We start from the raw sequence: 18832 nt of genomic DNA on the forward strand, positions 1-18832 counted from the left end.
ATAAATCAGGTGAAAGTTGTATCAAACAAGTTTCTTTATGAACCAATGAGATATTGATAAATAAATATTACAAATAGAATCATATAAGTTTGTTTATGTACCGTTGAATAATGGAAATTTTACAAATTTGACTATTCCTGCTCTACAAATTTTCTAATTTGACTAATAGTAATTTAGACTTTAATAATTTGTAATTAAAAATATAATTTTACATTTATTTTTTCTTTTTGTCCTGTTTCCATATTATTTTCTTTTTATCTTTCTTTTTTTCATTAAATTACTTATCACAAGTATCACTTTTATATTTATATTTTCTATTTCTTTTTATCCTTCTCTTCTCTTCGTCGAATCACCTAAAATGGAGTTAAGGTTGATCTTTTTCTTTGGTAATTATATACATGCCAAAAATTGAATCTAAGTGTATGTTAAAAAAACAGTTGAAAAAATAGTCCTAAAAACTTGCAACATAAATGTCAGATGAGACGACCATATTCTCCACAAGAAAGACATTACATATAAAGGTTATTGAAGTGGCGTTTTACATTTCTTAAGGTAAAAGTTTAATATTGACTCAATGGTGTGTGGGTTGGTCTCAATTAGCTACCTAGCAAAATGGTAATGTTTTTATTCAAAAGAATTGAAGACGATCAAATCTATAACACTTATGCACTTAACTAACTCAATTACATCCCTTGTTAGCTAACAAAATGGTATAGTTATTCGTGAAAATTTGTTTTGTTATTGTGAGTGTCCATCCTGTAACGTATAGTGTAAACCAAGATCTTCACATTTTACGTATATCATAATTACATCTCATATATGATCAAACTAAAGAATACACGTCCTCTCTAAAAAGAATACACGTATCACCTTCTTTTCCCCTTTTTGGGGCTACACCAAATTAAATAACGATGCTCAAAAACCATAAATAATTTAGGGGGGAAAATAATTTGACCATGCAACTAGGCAGTTCTAGTAGCAAAGAATCACTTGAAAAAAAAATCGAAGTTTACTTTAATGCGCCGCTACATGTACAACACGGTAGTATTAATTAACTATTATGTATACAAAAAATTGTTTACAATATAATTTTTTTAATTGAATTCCATTATGATAGTTATGGGGGATATTATGGCTCTTGTCTGATAAAAAAATGTTAAATTATATGTGGCATATCCTGATAGGACATGGTGAATCCATTAAGATAAGAAGCTGAACTCAAAAGCAATCAAAGACAAACCTAGGCCTCTGCACTCTGCAGTGAACTACACCGGGAACATGTATCTATTATTTTTTTAGCTTTGTATTAAAAAATAGGTGCTTTGTTTTAGTGTACAAGTTTAAATTTTTATCCATTCAAGTATATAATAAGCATCTTTATACTAAGCAGTGCACATAAATGTAATAACTAATAAATACATAAAAACCCTAAAGAATGAAGCAGTGGGGTATTCAGAGTGTACAGGATTCCCTTGTTTTCCGGGGTCCTAGCTACTTCATAGTTCATATATTAAGGGTCAAAAGTTCACACACCCACGTTATGTTAATATGGAATGGCTTATTAGCCTCCTTTTCATATATATATATATATATATATATATATATTAAGGGTCAAAAGAAAACTAAGGAAATTGGCATATATGCGCTGTGTAGCACCTGCTACTAGTATGGTGTATGTTACCAGAAATCCTATGGTGAGGTACAAAAAATGATTTTGAATGCTTATAAGCTTGTATTCTAATCATAGTTAAGTTCATAGAGCCCCAAACCCTACAATGCTAAGATATAAATAGGGGTGCCAATATGATCACTCTAAAATATTCTTTTAGGATCAATTCTTTTATTACTGAATTAACTTTTGTCTATATATTGTTGCCGTTTAAATATGGGATTGTCATTCTTAATACAAATAGTAAATAAATTCTAAATGAAGAGGACAAAGGAGATGGACTTAAGCCATAGTGGTAGTATCTTAATAAATCCAAGCGGCTAGTGGCCGGAGAAACAATTCACACGCGTGTTGCGAAGACTTTTTTAGCTTTTAAATACTTTTGGGTTTCATGATGATCTTGCATGTCTTAAGACATACAATACAATTGCAAAAATATATGACTTTAAAAAAAAAAAAAGATATGATATGTACTTCATGAAGATAAATCATATAACTTCCGATCAAACTTCATGTCATCTAATTAGGATTAGTCTTGTAGTACTGATTAAAGAGGACTTGAAGTGATTAAAAAATTGTAACCAATATTGATAGCCATTGAAGGGGGAACTTTGACTAATTTGCAATAAGTATAGATTTAAAGTGGAAGCATTATATGATGGGATCCGATCGAACTTTGTTTAGTGTTTTTTTCAAGGAACCATCTGGACGAGCTAAAAATTATTTTAAAAAACTCAAAAAATATGAAAATGTTTTTTTTTTTAATAACAGAAAATCCAAGGAAGAAAATTGAGTTATTTGGTCCTAGAAGATTGAAAAAGCGAATGGTTAATTTTCAGATACGGATATCCACCTTAATCACCGGAATAGAGATAAATAATCTGGATACGTATTCGAATATCTATTTCCAAGTAGGATATTCTTCTGATCATTCCAAAATAGGGTGAGGTGCAGAAATAAAAATAAATAAATTAAGAAGAAGAAGTGCATAAAGTAAAAGCCTACTCCAACACAATACACATGTGTAACTTCTGCTGCCAGTAATTCTATGGACCCAATGTTTTGTGATGGGTGGGCATGACTCGCATGAGCAACTTCAACAATTTCTTACTCTCCGATCAACCCATATACTTTTCTAATTCAATTTTATTACCAAGATAAAAAGAAAAGGGCATGCCATATAAATAAATAAAAAGGGCATAAATTCAAAGAGGAAAACCTAAAGCCATTTTTAGGTTTGGACTATTAGGACACGATGTGAAAGTTTAGCAGTGATTAAAAGAAAACACTTAACAGGATGTTATATAAAAGTTTTGCAATAGGAAGAAAATCCAAATAACAATAATAATAGTAATAATAAAAGTGGGAACAAATAAATAATTTTCTATCATAAAATTTAATGCTTAAATCAAATAATTTGGATTTACCTACGTAGAAATTATAAAACTTAATTAATGTTTAATCCAAAGAACAATCATAAACATGATGAAAATCTTGTAAACAATAAATATCATTAGCAACTTTAAAATTAAAAAATCTAATATCAAAGTCACTTGTTAGTTTTTCAATTTTTGTGAGACTCGATCTTTACGAAATTTTCACTATGATTATAACATTCTTTTGTTCGAACATTATTGGATTGTATAGTTTTCACGGTGACAAGTTTAACATTTTGAATAAGACAAAAAAAAAAAGTTTAAAATCATAACTCAAAACCGAAAACGCTGACTATTTAAAAAAAAAAACATTAACTCAAAATTTAAGTTTAGGAACCAAAACGAGTTTTTACAACAAAATAAAGCATCGAAATATATTTTAGTCTAACATCTATATTATCCTAAAGTGCTTTCTCCTCTTGTCAGTTTTCCATCGTGGCATACATGGTTTTCTTTACCATAGTTATGCGACTCATCGTGTGCAGTCATGGTGAAAAAATCTACTGCTTTCTATTGTGACAACCAGCCAGGTCGAGATTTTTTTTTTTCTCTGACTTGTCACTCTGTGAGGCAACCAGGTCGAGTTCTATTCCGGTTTTGCCTCACGTTTCTTTGGGTCAAACCTCACAGGCTTAAGCTTCATTGGCAAATACCAATGGGCCCATCAGGCCCACCACACCCAAGGATTACAAAGACAATTTTTTTGGCACTTGCAATTTACACCCCCTCCCCCTTTTTATATTTTTTTTCTACCATATTTATCCTTCTAAACCCATATCTTACACCCCCTATGTTTCCTAGTCTTTAAAATCTTATTTTCATCTCATCTTTATCATTTTATAAACCTTTAATTTCAAACCTCATCTAAAATCTTATATTCATCTCATCTTTGTTGTTTTTGAATCCTAATTTTGAATCTCATCTTCAACCATATTCATTGCATAATATTGCATTTTCCTTTAATATTAAATGTAACATTGTGCATTTTCCTTTACATGAACTAGGTTTCAAGGTATGCTTATCATTAAATTCATTTCCTTTATTGTTTTATTTTGTTTTATCTCATCACAACTTTATTTCTTTTCTATTTTTTTGTATATGAACATGAAATATCATATTAGTAAGATGTATGGAGAAATTAATATATCAATTGATGGGAGTAAAAAAAGAGCATGGGTGCAAAAAAGATAGGGGTTTACAAAAGAGAATGATGGGGTTTCCAAGGGGTGTACCAGTTTAAGGAAAAAGGGTGGGTGTAAATAGCATATGTCATTTTTTTTATAAGCTTAAGTGTCGTTTTGGTCTGTAAGCTTACACTTTTTAAATTTTGGTTTTAATAAATTTATGGAGACTATATAAATGAAAAAATTGAGATATTTAAGGGATTAAAATTTTAAAAAAAGTATAAATAAAATACTAATTTACAAGGACTTTATATGAACAAAAGGACTTATAGAAACCAAAATTTAAAAAAAAAATGATCCAACAGGGACTAAAATTTAAAAAATAAATTTATAAAGACCAAATATTTTAAAAAAATGATAACTTACATGGAAAACAAACATATTTAAATCTTTTTATAAATAAAGATATTTTTTATAAAAAAATATCAAATCTATAACAATAAATAAAGGTGATATATAGTCGGATAACCATTTTTAGACTCTCTTTCTACAAGACCATTATACCCTTAATAAATAAAAACAACAGTAAAAATATAAAAAAAAATAAAAATTTCTTCACTTTTTTTGGAAAACTATTTCACTCACTTTTATTCACTCTCTCTTTAAGAAAGTTATCCAATATTATTATTATTATTATTTTGAATTTGTTTATGTTGCACGTCATTCTCTCTTCTCCTTTTTCATTTGTCTTTCACTGTTATTTGCATTTCTCTTTCTTTTATTGTGCATCTTCATATTTTTACTTTCTCTATAATTATATTTTTTGTTGTAATTTGATTTACATGTTGTTTGAAATTTCATTTTGTTTAGATGAGAATTGTCAATTATAACAATGCATTCAAGACTCATTTTTAGTATTATTTTAATGTTTTTCAAGTGTTGCATTGGTGAATGCCGGAAACAATTCAACGCATTCGATACAACTCAAACTTCCATGATCCCTCCATGATTGCCTGTTATTGAATACTTTGTGATTCAAGCAAGAAGGAAGTAGCAAATGATTTTTTTTATACATAAAAGAACCTTAATTCACTTCAAGCAACTTTTATATTAGTAAAAGAACCTCCACTTCAAGCAAGAAGGAAGTATTGACTATTGTTTTTACATGTTTTTCCCTATTCATCTATTTCTTCTTCTTCTTCTTTTTCTTCTTCATCTACACTGTTATGTTTTTTTTTTAATCTTATTTTCTCTCTCTCTCTCTCCCTCTCTCCATATATATATATATATATATATATATATATATATATATATATATATATATATATAATTCCCATGTTTTCACTCTTTTTTATCGTTTATAAATTATTTTGCTCATATATATTTTTCTTCTTCGTCTATTTTGTTATCTTTTTACTCAGCACAATTTATTCAATACATTTATTATTATATCTCTAATCGTTTCTATCACTAACATCATGATCTAGTGTCATTCCTCTATTGGTCAATGTTGTTTTAAAATATATTATTAACTCATAACAATTAAAATTATTTTTTGAATTTGAAAATCTTAGTTTCCTTTATTTTTTAAAATATAATTTCAATTTCAATTTGAAATCCTCAGTTTACCCTCATTTTAATTTGAAATCAACTTTTTTTTGTCACATAAAAAAATTCTGATTTTTTTTTGTTCTCCATCTATTTTTGTTATCCTTTTCTTTATCATTTATTATAATATTTTATGTTTTTCTTCCTCTATTTTTGTTACATTTTTCTTCATCGTCTATTATAATATTTTATGTTTTTCTTCATCTATTTTATTTTATCTTATCAACCTTATGGCCTATCTTCATATTAATCAATATTTTTTTAATATATTACTAAATCATAACAATCAAATTTGTTTTTCAAGTTTGAAATCTCTAATTTTTTGACTTTTTTCATTGTTAACATTTAATTTGAAATAAACTTTTTTGATCCATAAAAACTCTGATTTTTTTTTTGTTAAATAATGAACAATGTATATGACAAAATTCAGGAAATGTGCATATATAATGGTGCTTACCTTCCCAAAAAAATACTTGATGCTTAGTGTTATTTTCTATTTTTCAATCCATATGGTGACAACAATTTTTGTGTGATGGAGATCCTACTATTGAGCATGTCCAATGGCTTGGACTTTATATGGATTGGATGCATTGCAATTGATGAATATATATATATATATATATATATATATATATATATATATATATATATATATAAAAGTTAAAAGTTAACTGATATAGTGAAATGTAGAGATGATTTTGTAGTTGTTGGATTTGTAGTGTTATTTGTTATTTTTTTTCCAAAAAAATCTCAATTTAAATGAGATAGTTTATAGAATACATACTTTCAATTGGAAGAATATTATATATATATATATATATATATATATATATATTAAGATTGAAAGTAATAAATATAACTAATTTGTCTCCCTTGAGCCCATTTAAAAAAAGTAATCAAAATAATTAATTTCTTTTTATTTATTATTTTTAGAGTCATATAAGCGATCAACAAATAAATTAAACGGAACAATAAGTAAAAAAACAAAATGAATTAAAAAAATTAACATAAACGTCGATACATAATAATATATAAATTTTAGCATATAAAAATACAATAACAAAATAGAAATATAAAGACACAATATTATAAAAAAAATTAACCATTAACAAAACGCTGAATAAGACACGTCACAATGTATTTTTCAGTCTTATTTGTCTACATCAAAATTCAAACTTCAATATCCACCTTAATACTTAAGATTTTGGATGAATGTTAGACGTTTTTTTTTATTAATATGAGTTAACATTATTATTTATTATTAAATTGACAAATGAATTTGATTATTTTGACACATGTATTTATTTTAAATAGTATTATAAAAATAATCATGTCACCATTTTGTTGAGCTAACTCAGCTAAGTGTTGTTTGTGTATTCATTTTAACAGGACAAAGTATCCAACTTTTGTTTCACGATTTTATTTCTTAGCAAAAGGTTTAGTTTAATTTGTTGAACAAAATGTGTACTGTTATAAATTATTTGGTATTGTGTTTAATTCTTACATGTCAAAAAATATATTTTATTTATTTCTCTATGCACACCCATTAAAAGCATGAAGTTGTTGTTTTAATTTTTTTTCTTCCTCTATCTATGCATGCAAAGCATGGGTGTTACTTTATTTTCAATGAAAATCAAAGAAAATACAAACATAATACACTATAATTTCTACCATGTAATTATATTTATTTGATTGAATCAACAATGTCCAACATAACTAGTAGATAAATAGATTTTTTAAACATGTTTTCAATGTTGGATTCTTAGTCATGTGTGATGTGTATGAAGAATTAAAGATGATTTTGTTGTAAAAAATGAAATTTACTTTGATGATTTTACATCCCAAAAAGAATGTGTCTCCAGGGATGAATTGATGGAAATCTTTAATGTAAACAAAAAATTTATTTGATTGAATAATAAAAACACATTTTAATATAAGAAATCAAGAGATTTATTTGATTGAATAATAAAAACACATTTTAATATAAGAAAATAAGGGTTATATTTATTTCTAAAAACAGGGGTTATGTTATCAGAAATTTTAGCTTAATCTTTAATTTGACATTTATTTATTTCTTTTATTTGTTATGTTTTGTTTATTTTAATTATTTTTATGGCACCTTAAGCAAATACGTTGGGTTTATAACAATTGGACCAAAATAATATATATATATATATATATATATATATAATTGGAAATTTGATTAAAATTATATCTTTTTTTAAATAGGAAGGGATCAAAATTACAAATTAAGAATTAAAGAATATGAAAATTATAATTTATTTATTTATATGAGAAATAAGATAATGTTATTAAATGGAAAATAATTAGAAAATAAAAGAAAATAGATTTTAGTTGTAAATAATCAGTATCTAAAAAAATTTATAAATAACATAAAAATATTTTAAAAAAGAAACAATGATTACCAATTATGATAAATAAAATAAAATGAAAATACCAATATATTAATCTTATTAGAATAAAAAATAAATAACCTTAAAAAATGAATAAAAAATAACAGTAAATAAGATTAGAGAAGATGAATCCGCAGTAAAAAAGGAGAAGATAAGATGTATCCAAACAAAATTAGTTATAGTTAGTTATTACTTATGAATAACAAATAAAAATGATCGAATCTACCTATTTTAACAAATAAAAAAACAAAAATTCTACATTACCTAAACTACCTTTTGGAAAAAGTTTAAAATAACCCACTCACACTCTCTATTCTACAACATTCTCTAGAGCACACACAAACCCGTCCCTCACACTCTCCAAACCCTAGCGGCACTACACACTAGTTCTATCGCTATCTCCCCAAGATGTCGAGCGCCGATCCCGAGCACAGAGAAGAGGAGGAGGCACCCGCCGTTGGCGACGACGAGGACACCGGAGCTCACGTCGCTCCAATCGTCAAGCTCGAGGAGGTTGCTGTCACCACCGGCGAGGAGGACGAAGATGCAATCCTGGATCTGTAACGCTCTTTCTTTCTCTCGTTTTTCTCCTTTTTTGCTTCCCGATTTTACTGTTTTGCCACTGATTGGTGCGGTTGATGCTTGTTTTCTCGCTGATCGCAGCAAATCGAAGCTTTACCGGTTCGACAAGGACGGGAACCAGTGGAAGGAGCGTGGCGCCGGCACTGTGAAGTTCCTGAAGCATAAGGCTTCCGGCAAGGTTAGGCTTCTCATGAGGCAATCCAAGACGCTCAAGATCTGCGCTAATCATCTCAGTATGTGCTTTCTTCTTTTCTTATTCGGTTTTGCGTCTGTTTTTGCTTCAGAATTTTGATTTTGAGATTTTGTTTATTTGTTTTTTTGTTATTGATTGTTGCAGTTTTGCCTACGATGAGTGTGCAAGAGCACGCTGGGAACGAGAAATCCTGCGTTTGGCATGCTAGGGATTTTGCTGATGGTGAACTCAAGGACGAGCTCTTCTGCATCCGTTTTCCTTCTATTGAAAGTGAGTTGTGCTTGTTTTTTTGGAGCTAATAATATTTGATGTGTTTGGTGTTTTTGTGGTTCTCTTGATTTAGATGGATTTTTGTGATTAGATGTTTGCAAATTCACATTTAGATGCCTTGAAGTTATGTTTCCACTTATTTGTTGCTGTTCATTGATCAGCCAATGTACGTTTCATGATAGATGTGGTGGTGGCAATATAAATATGTCAAGTGCGAAGTTCCTCTTCTGTGTTTGCTATTTTGACTTTGAACCAACTAAGCACAGTGTTTTGTAATTGTGCGATTTTATTCACTCTGTTTAATAGACCGACTAAGCACTGTTTTTTTTGCAACCACTGGCTCTTTGAAACATCATCATAAAGTTGCATTTGATGCATCTCTACTAACACACTTGCAATGTAAAGTTTGTATTAAGTCTTCTGTTGAGTTCAGGGTTTGAAGTATGCGTTCACGCTCTGTTCAATTCGATATCTGCTCTCCTGCATAGTTTGGCCGTAGGTTTCTTGATAAAGTGTCCTTGTTGGGTATTGTCTTGAACTATTGATTAGTGAAATCATCTGTGCACATATTCCCAGTTTTAAGTAAAATCTCTAAGTGAAGTGGTTAAGTGAGCAAAAATGATTTGATATAGTTTCTGGCCTTAACAGTTACATGTTTACAATGCTTTTGAAAGGCTTTGAGTATTAAAAATTCATATGATGTGGTTCCTTCTTCCTAGTAGAATCACTTACTCATGACATTTACTTGTGATATCTTTTAGTTTTTTAAGTGGATAATGAACATCTAACCTGAGTCAACTATGAGTTGTAGGAATTGTTTTACTGTCTTATGCAATGCATACTAAGTTTATGAAATAATTGCTTGATTTATGTTAATAGTGTCTTTCACATCTTTCAACTTTAATAAATTTAGTAAATCGTTAGGCAATGGGGGTTTGTGTGTATCATAGTTCAGATGCAGAAAAATATATTACCTGCATATGGTAACTCACTTGTTTGAATTTTCTTTCAATATTTTGATGTACCATTACTTGTATTCTGTGTTACATGATCTTTGGTTCTGAAAAAAGACTTTAACATCACAATGGCATGTGTGTAATAAATTTATAAAAAGACTTTACTAGTAATTTGGATGGATGCATGTTGCCTTAGTTGATCTTATGCATCTACTCCCTCTTCTATTTCATGGATTCAGAGTGTACTTGTTATCATTGTCAATGTCAAGTGAAATGTTTTTGCCATTTACCCCCTTTCCTAAGTCTGGATGATCTAGACAATGACGTGCCTGTGAACATCTCTCTTTTTTAACCCCTGATGTTCTTTCCTATGCTCTATTTGGCTGAGGGATAGTTTTATCTTTTTCTCCCTGGTCAACTAAAATTGTTGTGCTTGCCATAATTGTAGCTCTATATTTAATCATTTTCTTTTGCCTTGTCTCTTTTAGATTGCAAAAGCTTCATGGAAACATTCCAAGAAGTTGCTGAAACACAAAAGGCAGAGGATGAGAAGGAATCATCTGATGCAGCTGGTCTTATTGAGAAATTAAGTGTTGAAGAGAAGGCTGATGCAGAGAAGAAAGATGAAGAGAAGTCTGAGGACAAAACTGTGGAGAAAGAATCTGCATCAGGAAAGGAAAGCAAGGCAGTTGAAGAGCCTGCGTCCTCAGCTTGAGTATTTCTTATTCATATTCTATACTTGGCTATCTGACAAGGTTAGGTGGTTGATGTTTTTGCCGCCCATATCTTGGGATATTCTCATACTTGATGGTTGCCGGATTGTGTCACTGAATTGAGCTGTTTGTGTCCTCTTGAGTTTTTGTCAGCTTGCAAAGTTAGGGTTGGGTTTGAATTTTGAGGCTTGAATGGTTGAGCTTTCGGGGTCTGGGAGTCTATTATTATTGTTATTTTCATTCTACATATGTATTTGTTGCGAGTAATGGGTCATTTTGGTTGGGAGGGTGCAGTCCAGAAATAGTAAAAATTATAGACGAAGGTTTTGGTACAACTTGTTTGAGTTCCACAATTATTTTATTTTCAGGACTCAAACTAAATTTTCTTTTTTCCCTGTTCCCGCTGCTATAGTCTTCTTCATAGGCTTCACGTTAGAGCTAGCATTTTTATCATGGTGCTTTTGAGAGGGAGTGGAATACGGTGAACATAGGCAGACGATTGGGATACAAGGAAGAAAAAATGACAAGGTCAAAGTTTACTATTTTTAAAAAGAACATGTCAACGAAGAAAAAAATGAATGGACAAACATTACAAACTAGTACTTTTTAGAAAGCAGTAGCACATGAATGACATGCGACAAACATTACAGATTTTTTTTCCTTCAAAATTTTCTCTTCAAGATTACGAAGAGAAAATGAATTTTACTTACAAAGATGGGAAAGAGAAACTTGTTTTTGCAAATTTTCAATTTGGCCGCCCCTCCCAAATTATGTCAATACTTTCTGCAGTCACTCTAACAAAACCCATCAATCCCTGCTGAAAGGCATTACTTCATGATGGATAACGATTACCGCATTCTAGGATCCTGCAGTGGTTTGTTGTGCTTGTCTGATACTCGTCAACGTTATTTCATGTTGTGGAACGAGGAATGAGTGACACTCTTAATTGGATAGCTAAGACAGGTAATCAATTGAGGATTCTTTCCTTCGATCTGGGGACGGAGACATTTGGCAAAGTGTTGCTGCCTGAATGCGACGACGGTGACAATGTTGGCAGTCCGGAGCTAAATGCTGTGTGGAATTGTCTGTGTTTCTTTCTGTGAGTATATGAAAAGATCATTGGGTTGTCTAGCTGATAAGGAGTATGGGGTTCAACATTCATGGACTAAATTGATGATAGGTTGGAAATGGTGCTCGGTTCAGATTTGCAATTTCCCACTTAGTTGTGTATAACTCAGATGATAGGTTGTGTTATGTTACGATTGTGGGCCCCGATCTGCTAACTTACCATGAAGGTTTGGTTTCTCTATCATGTTAATGTTAAAATCTCATTTCTATTGTTTACTTTTCATGACTTGTGAATAACTTTTTTTTATAATTACTATTGGCAGTTTGTTGTCATACTCACGGCTACGTTGCATCTTCCTCTTAGTTTTATTTACTTACAAGATAGTAGACTTGACAAAAATCAATTGCTAAATTGATTTATTTTATTCATCTCGAAATCTATACCATAAAACTAACCAGTTGTAACACTGCTACCGATTGGTTGTTTCCTCAATGTTCTGCTGTGGTGAATTTGAATTTATGTTTTCTAGTGGGTTTATTTGGCCAAGAGTTGATATTGTTTGTCACTTTTTAAGCACTTAAAAATGGACATTCGAAGAAAACTGGAGAAATATATATATATATATATATATATATATATATATATATATATATATATATATATATATATATATATATCAACTGTGTATATTTTAGTATTAAATTTTCAAAAACATGATTTTTAGATAAGGAATTGACTGTTAAGTAGTATATAATCCCTTAAAAAAAAGTCAGAATGAAATCAAACGTGTATTTTTGAAAAGCTTTTATCGTTTTCTTTTACGTGATTTTTGTGTTTCAATTCTTTCAAGTTTTCAATGAGTTATAACTTATAACTTTCAATTAAATTCGTTCCTAATTTTTCTCTTTTCACGTGAGCTGTATATCTATCTACTAGCTAGTTTTTAGCAAATTTTCTGCAATCAATGTCTCTTCTGATTTGTCAGTTTTCTCTGTTTGGAAACGTATATTCATACGATTTACTTCTGAGTTCTGACAACCTTCAAATGAACTGAAATTTAAGCCTCCAATTCGTATTTGTTTATTGTGACTAAAATTAGTAATTCATGTTGTCCAAACCATTAAAAAATAAACAGAAAGCATAGGGCAAAATTCAAGATGAAGTAAAGAAAGGAAGAAGACAAAAATTGAGGAAGTGAATGTTATACAAATTGGACTTAATTTTGATCTTCTCATGTAAAACTTCTACACTATCATTCGATATTATTAGAAAATTAACAACTTTCTAAGTTGAAAGGTAAAAAATAAAGAGTTAACACAATATGATGATAGTGCAAAAGCTTTACTCTGAGCGTTAATCAAAATTAAGCTCGAAAATTATCCCAGAATTTACATAAAACTACATGAACCTATCTTTAAAATGATGCCTGGCACCGGAAAATTTAAGATAAAAAGAAAGGAAAAAAACTTTCTCGGTGACAAGAAAAAAAAGAATAAAACTGAATTATGCTTTGACCCTTTTGACCACATAATAGCTTGTGATCTCTATGGAACTCATCAGGCGAACAATGACTCATCAAAATCAAAACTACTGAGGCTCTTGATGTTTTCTTCCAGACAGGCATTGCCCCCATGCAATGTCAAGTTCTCTCAGTTGAGCTTCTGTCAGTGAAAAGTATCATGCTTTTTGTGTCAACTTGTTTCATCATTATTTTTCAAACTTAAACCACTTCCAGTTGGAATAAAGTGCTTCATTTTCAAAAGGCAAGGCACTGGTTGGTAGGGGTTCTAATCTTTGAGTGGTGACAGAAGGTGGTAGCTTTTGCTTATATTTCTTTGCCATCATATCAGCCTCCATATATACTCTCTTTTCATGACCAAAAAAGTAATTAAAACATCTAACAATATCAGTCCAAGTTAAATCCACAGAGAACTTTAATAGAAAAACAATGATAAATAATATACCTCTTTATTTGATAGAAAAAGGCCAGGTTCACTCTCAAGGTCAGCAATGCTGCATGGCAAGAAAAGTAATTTACTATCATCTTTTTCATTGTCAGCAATTACAGAAACATGAATAAACTGAAATGTATCCAACAATTGCAGAAGGAAGTTAAAGTCAGCAATCCATTACCTCAGAGAAATTTTATCAGGAAACATTGACTTCACCACAAGAGCTTTGACATTCTCATCAACAGAAAGTATGTTACTGACAGAAGTAACTTCAGCTCGAGAGATATTTGAAACATGCAGCAATCCACTGAAAGGCATACAATAGGTTTCATCTAAAATGTTGGGGTGTTGTATATAAGCAGGCTTAATCTAAATTTAACAATAAAACTCATGAAGTTGATATATAAATCTTGAAGATGTAAAAATCCCTATGAACCCTTTTAACAAGAAAGCAGCCCAACCAGTATGTCAGATGATAGATGAGTGATAAGGGATATGGGCATGGGAATAATTTAAAATTATGATAGGTAGGGAAATAAATAAGAAAATTATGCAGGAACAAGGATTGAAGCACGTTATATTTGTTAACTTTATCTAGTTAGAATATTAATGAGTTAGTTAATTAGAGGGCTTAATTCGATATAAAAAGCGGAAGAAGGATAGCAGGGTTCATTCAGATGTATTGTCGTTTGTAAATTGAGCATCGACCCATTGTGAAGGAGAAACCCTTGGAAGAGAGTTTTCTCTCCTATTCTACTGTTCTTTTCTTCCCCTTCAATACAATCTTACTTTTCTTTCTTATTTCTATTCTTGGTTCCTAACAAACACATTGAAAAAAATATGATAGAAAAATGATTAAGGTAGTTTGAACACGTGTAAAGAAGTCTATTGGAGGCACAAGTGAGGAGAGTAAATTGTATGGTTTTTAGCCTTGTAAAGGGGTGGAAGGAGACCAAGAAGGACATTAGAGAAAATTATTAAAAAGCATTTCCTTGAAAGAAAGAATAATAGCTTGCAGAATCCCTTTGAATAAAGTTGTGATTTATCAAACAAGAAAAAATATGCACAAAGCCATCCAAATCCAAGAGTCACTGACCTTCTATTAGTTTTTCCTAGCTTAATTTGGGCTCCATACGGTAAGATCTTTTTCACAGTCCCATCTAGAAGTGTTCCCTCACGAAGATACAATTTTTGCTGCAATATAATATTGTACAGCAGAAATTTCAAAAGACAAAAGAGAGAAAGAAAAGCCTAAAAACTCCAACTTTGGAAACAATGAAGCTAAAAAACAAGGAAGAATAGAAAATAGGAAGATTTGAATACTAACCCAAGCTTCCCTTTCACTAAGTATCAAATTGTTTTTAGTTTCATCTATCTGAGTAATTTGTACGTACATACGGCACCCCACCTACATCATTATACATATTGTTATAAGTAGATATGCTAAATAACAGATAATAAAATCAGAGTATCAGCAGAAGCCGTCCCAATAAGAAAAATGATTTTTTTCCATGGCTGGAAGGAAAGTTCCGAGCTGCAACTTACATTTTCTTTCAATTCAGTAAAGCTATTTGCTCTTTTTACAAGCTCAGCTTTGGGTAGGAAAGCTCGTAAACCCTGCCCATCCAAATTCAAGAAGAGATAAGCATCAACTCAAATGCCACATGAACATAAAATTCAGGTCAATGGTACAGACCTCAATCCTTGTTAGCAGGCCCCCGGTATTCCACTCAGTAATTCTAACCTCTATAGGTTCATTGAGCTGTTTTATCTGTCCAAAACATTAAACAATTTAAAATTTAAATTTCATCAGCATTAGAAAGATGTTATTTGACTTTACATGATGAGTTAAGATTACAAACAAGGATAATGTAGCATTCATGAGATCATGCTCATCAATTTTCTTATTAGATCACAGTATATTTCCTCTTAGACCACAATTTCGGGATAAATGTGATGTAATATTTGCTTAATATGTTGATACAAAATAATAAAGGGTAACAGCCAGTTTGTTTTCTAGTATTTTCTGTTTTTAAAGACAAAAAATTTGTTTGATAAGTAGTTTTTGAAAACTGTTTTAATTTTTTTTCAGTTTTTAAAATGAAAAAAAAAAAATAGAAAATCTCTAAGTTGTTATGGTATTCTACTTTCAATTTTCTATTACTCATGCTTTTACTTACATTCTCCCATATTTTCTCTACTACGCTCTAAAAATTAAGTTTTGAATTTTGTTTTATAAAATAGTTTTTAAAAACTAAAAAAACAAACACAATCAAACACACCCTGAAAGTCTATTTTTGCCCTCACACATATCTATAACAAATTGACCCTTGAAAGACAAAATTGAAGGCATTAATTATCATAGAAGGACCAATTTGATGTTACTAATATATGGAGGACAAATGTGATTTCATGAATATATTTGGAGGAGCAAAACAATTGCTTGCTCAATTCTCAATATTGTATTTTTCCAATAAAGTAGTCATAAGAACTGCTGAATCCAAAATGATGCTCGGATATGACACATATGTATCCTATTTTTAATATATAAAGGATGAATATGTGAAGAGCACATATATAGATATACATAAAAAAAATCATAAAACATAATAAATATATAATTGCAGTTCCACAACTCCAAACTAAGCATTCTTCATGGACATTACTAAAAATAGAATAGAAATTATAAATTATGTTGTCATAGATCCCTGCCTATTGCCAACAAGCAGGAATATTATCAATCTTATTTCCTCCTTGAGTATCATTTATAGAAAGGACAGGATGTTTTGCTCGTTGTGTGTGTGCAACTTGCGCCCTGTCTAGTGACCAAGTTCTCATTCTCGATCTCATGAAAGAAGAGAAAAGAACATTTGTGTTGATATGGGCAGCATCTCATGCCATATAGTTAGAGGAAAATGAAAATTCAGAAAATTAAAGAATCCATATTGAAACATTTCAAACCTCCCTCTCACTAGCCATATTGAGGAGTATCCAGCCATCTCAGATTTTCATAATAAAAGAAAATAAAAGGTTTGCACGCTTCATAAATATGTGTAGGTAAAGTATCCAAATGTAGCAGTGTTCAATATGCATTCAATACAGATACATAGATATATGAAGCAAATGCAAGAATGTATTGATGCCTCATCACAAATTCACCATGAAAGTAGGAATATCTACTAAACAAAACATACTGGTGTGAAAAAGAGGAACAAAAGAAAGAGAAAAACCTGCCTCACTCGATGCCAGGCAATCCGGCGAAAGAGCCTTCTGGTGGAAAGCAATGGCCTGCCACTAAGAGTCCTACCTAAAACCTCAGCAAACAAAATGGTTCCGATCTCCAAAACAGGCCTTCCAGGCACTGGCACTCCACTTATTGCCTCCTCATTCTTCACAATTCCCATCTTCCCATTAACCATAAAATCCTCAGCATCTTTGTCCACATCACACAACAAGTTCTCCATTTCCTTACCATACAAGGGAAGCACTTCCTTGGTCAACATTGTACCTAGCAAGTCTGCCCCTACATTGACATCAAGCTTGTTTTCATTACCTGAAACAACAACACCCACCACAAAATCCCCAGGTTTGGGCTCATAGTACTCAACACTAACCTTCTTATCTCCCTCTTCATTCTCACCCTCCACATCACTTTTTTCTTCAGAAACTTCCAACCCCTCACCATCTTCCTCAACCTCCTGCCCAGAATCTTTGCCTTTGAAAAACTTCAAGAAAGGTGCCAAAGCCTCCTCCTTGGAGGGTTTCTCTTCCTCCACTTCAACCTCAGAAGAAGACTCTTCGGTAACAAGCACTGGTGAAGGCTTGTTCAGCAACTCAAGCTGTTCAAGTTCTTGGCTTGTTCCATCATCTTGAGATACATCAGTGGAAAAGCCATCAAACCCATCACTCCTGGAGCGAAGTGTGAAGTGGGTATAGCCCAAGATTGGATCTTTCTTAGAAACTATGGAAGCACGGGGAGTGTAAAGAACAACCTTGGCAAAAGAACGAAACTTTGTGGGGTTTTTGCGTGGTTTGTTGATGAAGAAGAAGGTGTTGGTGAAAAGAGTAGTATCCTTACCTGGTGTTATTGTGAAGTTGGGAGAGCAAAGAGATTTAGAGGGATGAAGAGTAAATGGCATCTTGGAATGGTGGTGCACACAGCATCACCTTTGGTTTTTTCAGACAGAAACGAGAATTTTTATTTTTGTTTTATCCTTTTCAGGTTTTCAGTTCATGTGTCTCGCTCTCTGCCTTTCTTCTTCTTGATATTTTTTTTTACCCTTTTAGTTCAGTTTAGTAATCTCAAAAGTCTCAATAGATTTTCTTCGTCGCAAAAGCTAAATTTTTTCCGACTATTCAAATATCAAGCTTATTTGTAAACGTCTCATGTCTTTCATTCCTACCAAAAACAATAGTTAATTATATTTTTTACTATTATTTTTTTATAATTTTTACCCTCAATAAATTAATTTGGTATATTTTATTCCTAAATTTTAAGAGATTTATCATTTTTTTCTCTGTTATTTATTGTTTAATAAGCACAAAAAATGAAAGTAAAATTTATAAAAAAAATAAAAACTTATGGGTAAAATTCATCCAAAAATTAAAAAGTTGAATATAAAATTTGTCAAAAAATAGAGATGAAACATATAATTATATTATGATTAAATTAATGAAGGATAAAATTGGTAAATTTCATAAAAATTAAGGTAAAATATGCCAAGTTAATTTATTGGAATAAAAATCGTTTGCAAAATTAAAGATAAAAAGTGCATTAAGCCAAAAATATATATCAAGCTTAATTATTAGTTAAGTATCACAAAATAAATATTTATGTATATATATA

The 18832-nt window shown here is 30.7% G+C and overlaps 2 protein-coding genes across 2 annotated transcripts; one reads left to right on the forward strand and one right to left on the reverse strand.

Annotated features, from left to right (window-relative positions):
- Positions 1-8513: 8513 nt before the first annotated feature.
- On the forward strand, positions 8514-11300 carry LOC100798469 (ran-binding protein 1 homolog b). The gene is made up of 4 exons (XM_003536355.5): positions 8514-8811; positions 8915-9066; positions 9171-9296; positions 10741-11300. Exons 1-4 carry the CDS (start codon positions 8660-8662, stop codon positions 10965-10967), a joined length of 657 nt encoding a protein of 218 aa, XP_003536403.1. The 5' UTR covers positions 8514-8659; the 3' UTR covers positions 10968-11300.
- A 2059-nt stretch (positions 11301-13359) lies between these two features.
- LOC100820145 (protein PIGMENT DEFECTIVE 338, chloroplastic) lies at positions 13360-18275 on the reverse strand. Its single transcript, XM_006589415.4, has 8 exons — positions 17217-18275; positions 15683-15757; positions 15532-15603; positions 15314-15394; positions 15083-15180; positions 14168-14293; positions 13999-14047; positions 13360-13900 (listed from the first exon to the last, which is right to left on the reverse strand). The coding sequence occupies exons 1-8, from the start codon at positions 18123-18125 to the stop codon at positions 13742-13744; spliced, it is 1569 nt and encodes a 522-aa protein (XP_006589478.2). The 5' UTR covers positions 18126-18275; the 3' UTR covers positions 13360-13741.
- Positions 18276-18832: the final 557 nt, after the last annotated feature.

This window comes from Glycine max, chromosome 10 (assembly GCF_000004515.6).
Source record: "Glycine max cultivar Williams 82 chromosome 10, Glycine_max_v4.0, whole genome shotgun sequence".
Taxonomy (NCBI): domain Eukaryota; kingdom Viridiplantae; phylum Streptophyta; class Magnoliopsida; order Fabales; family Fabaceae; genus Glycine; species Glycine max.

What these genes read in the sequence shown, in the direction of transcription:
- LOC100798469 (XM_003536355.5), top strand. Translation starts at nt 8,660, where the DNA reads ATGTCGAGCGCCGATCCCGAGCACAGAGAAGAGGAGGAGGCACCCGCC. An exon ending in GATCTGCGCTAATCATCTCA is followed by an intron (nt 9,067 to 9,170) that starts GTATGTGCTTTC and finishes TGATTGTTGCAG; the next exon opens with TTTTGCCTACGATGAGTGTG. An exon ending in CCGTTTTCCTTCTATTGAAA is followed by an intron (nt 9,297 to 10,740) that starts GTGAGTTGTGCT and finishes TGTCTCTTTTAG; the next exon opens with ATTGCAAAAGCTTCATGGAA.
- LOC100820145 (XM_006589415.4), bottom strand. Translation starts at nt 18,125, where the DNA reads ATGCCATTTACTCTTCATCCCTCTAAATCTCTTTGCTCTCCCAACTTC. An exon ending in TTAGTGAAAGGGAAGCTTGG is followed by an intron (nt 15,181 to 15,313) that starts GTTAGTATTCAA and finishes ATTATATTGCAG; the next exon opens with CAAAAATTGTATCTTCGTGA. An exon ending in CTAGGAAAAACTAATAGAAG is followed by an intron (nt 14,294 to 15,082) that starts GTCAGTGACTCT and finishes TATGCCTTTCAG; the next exon opens with TGGATTGCTGCATGTTTCAA.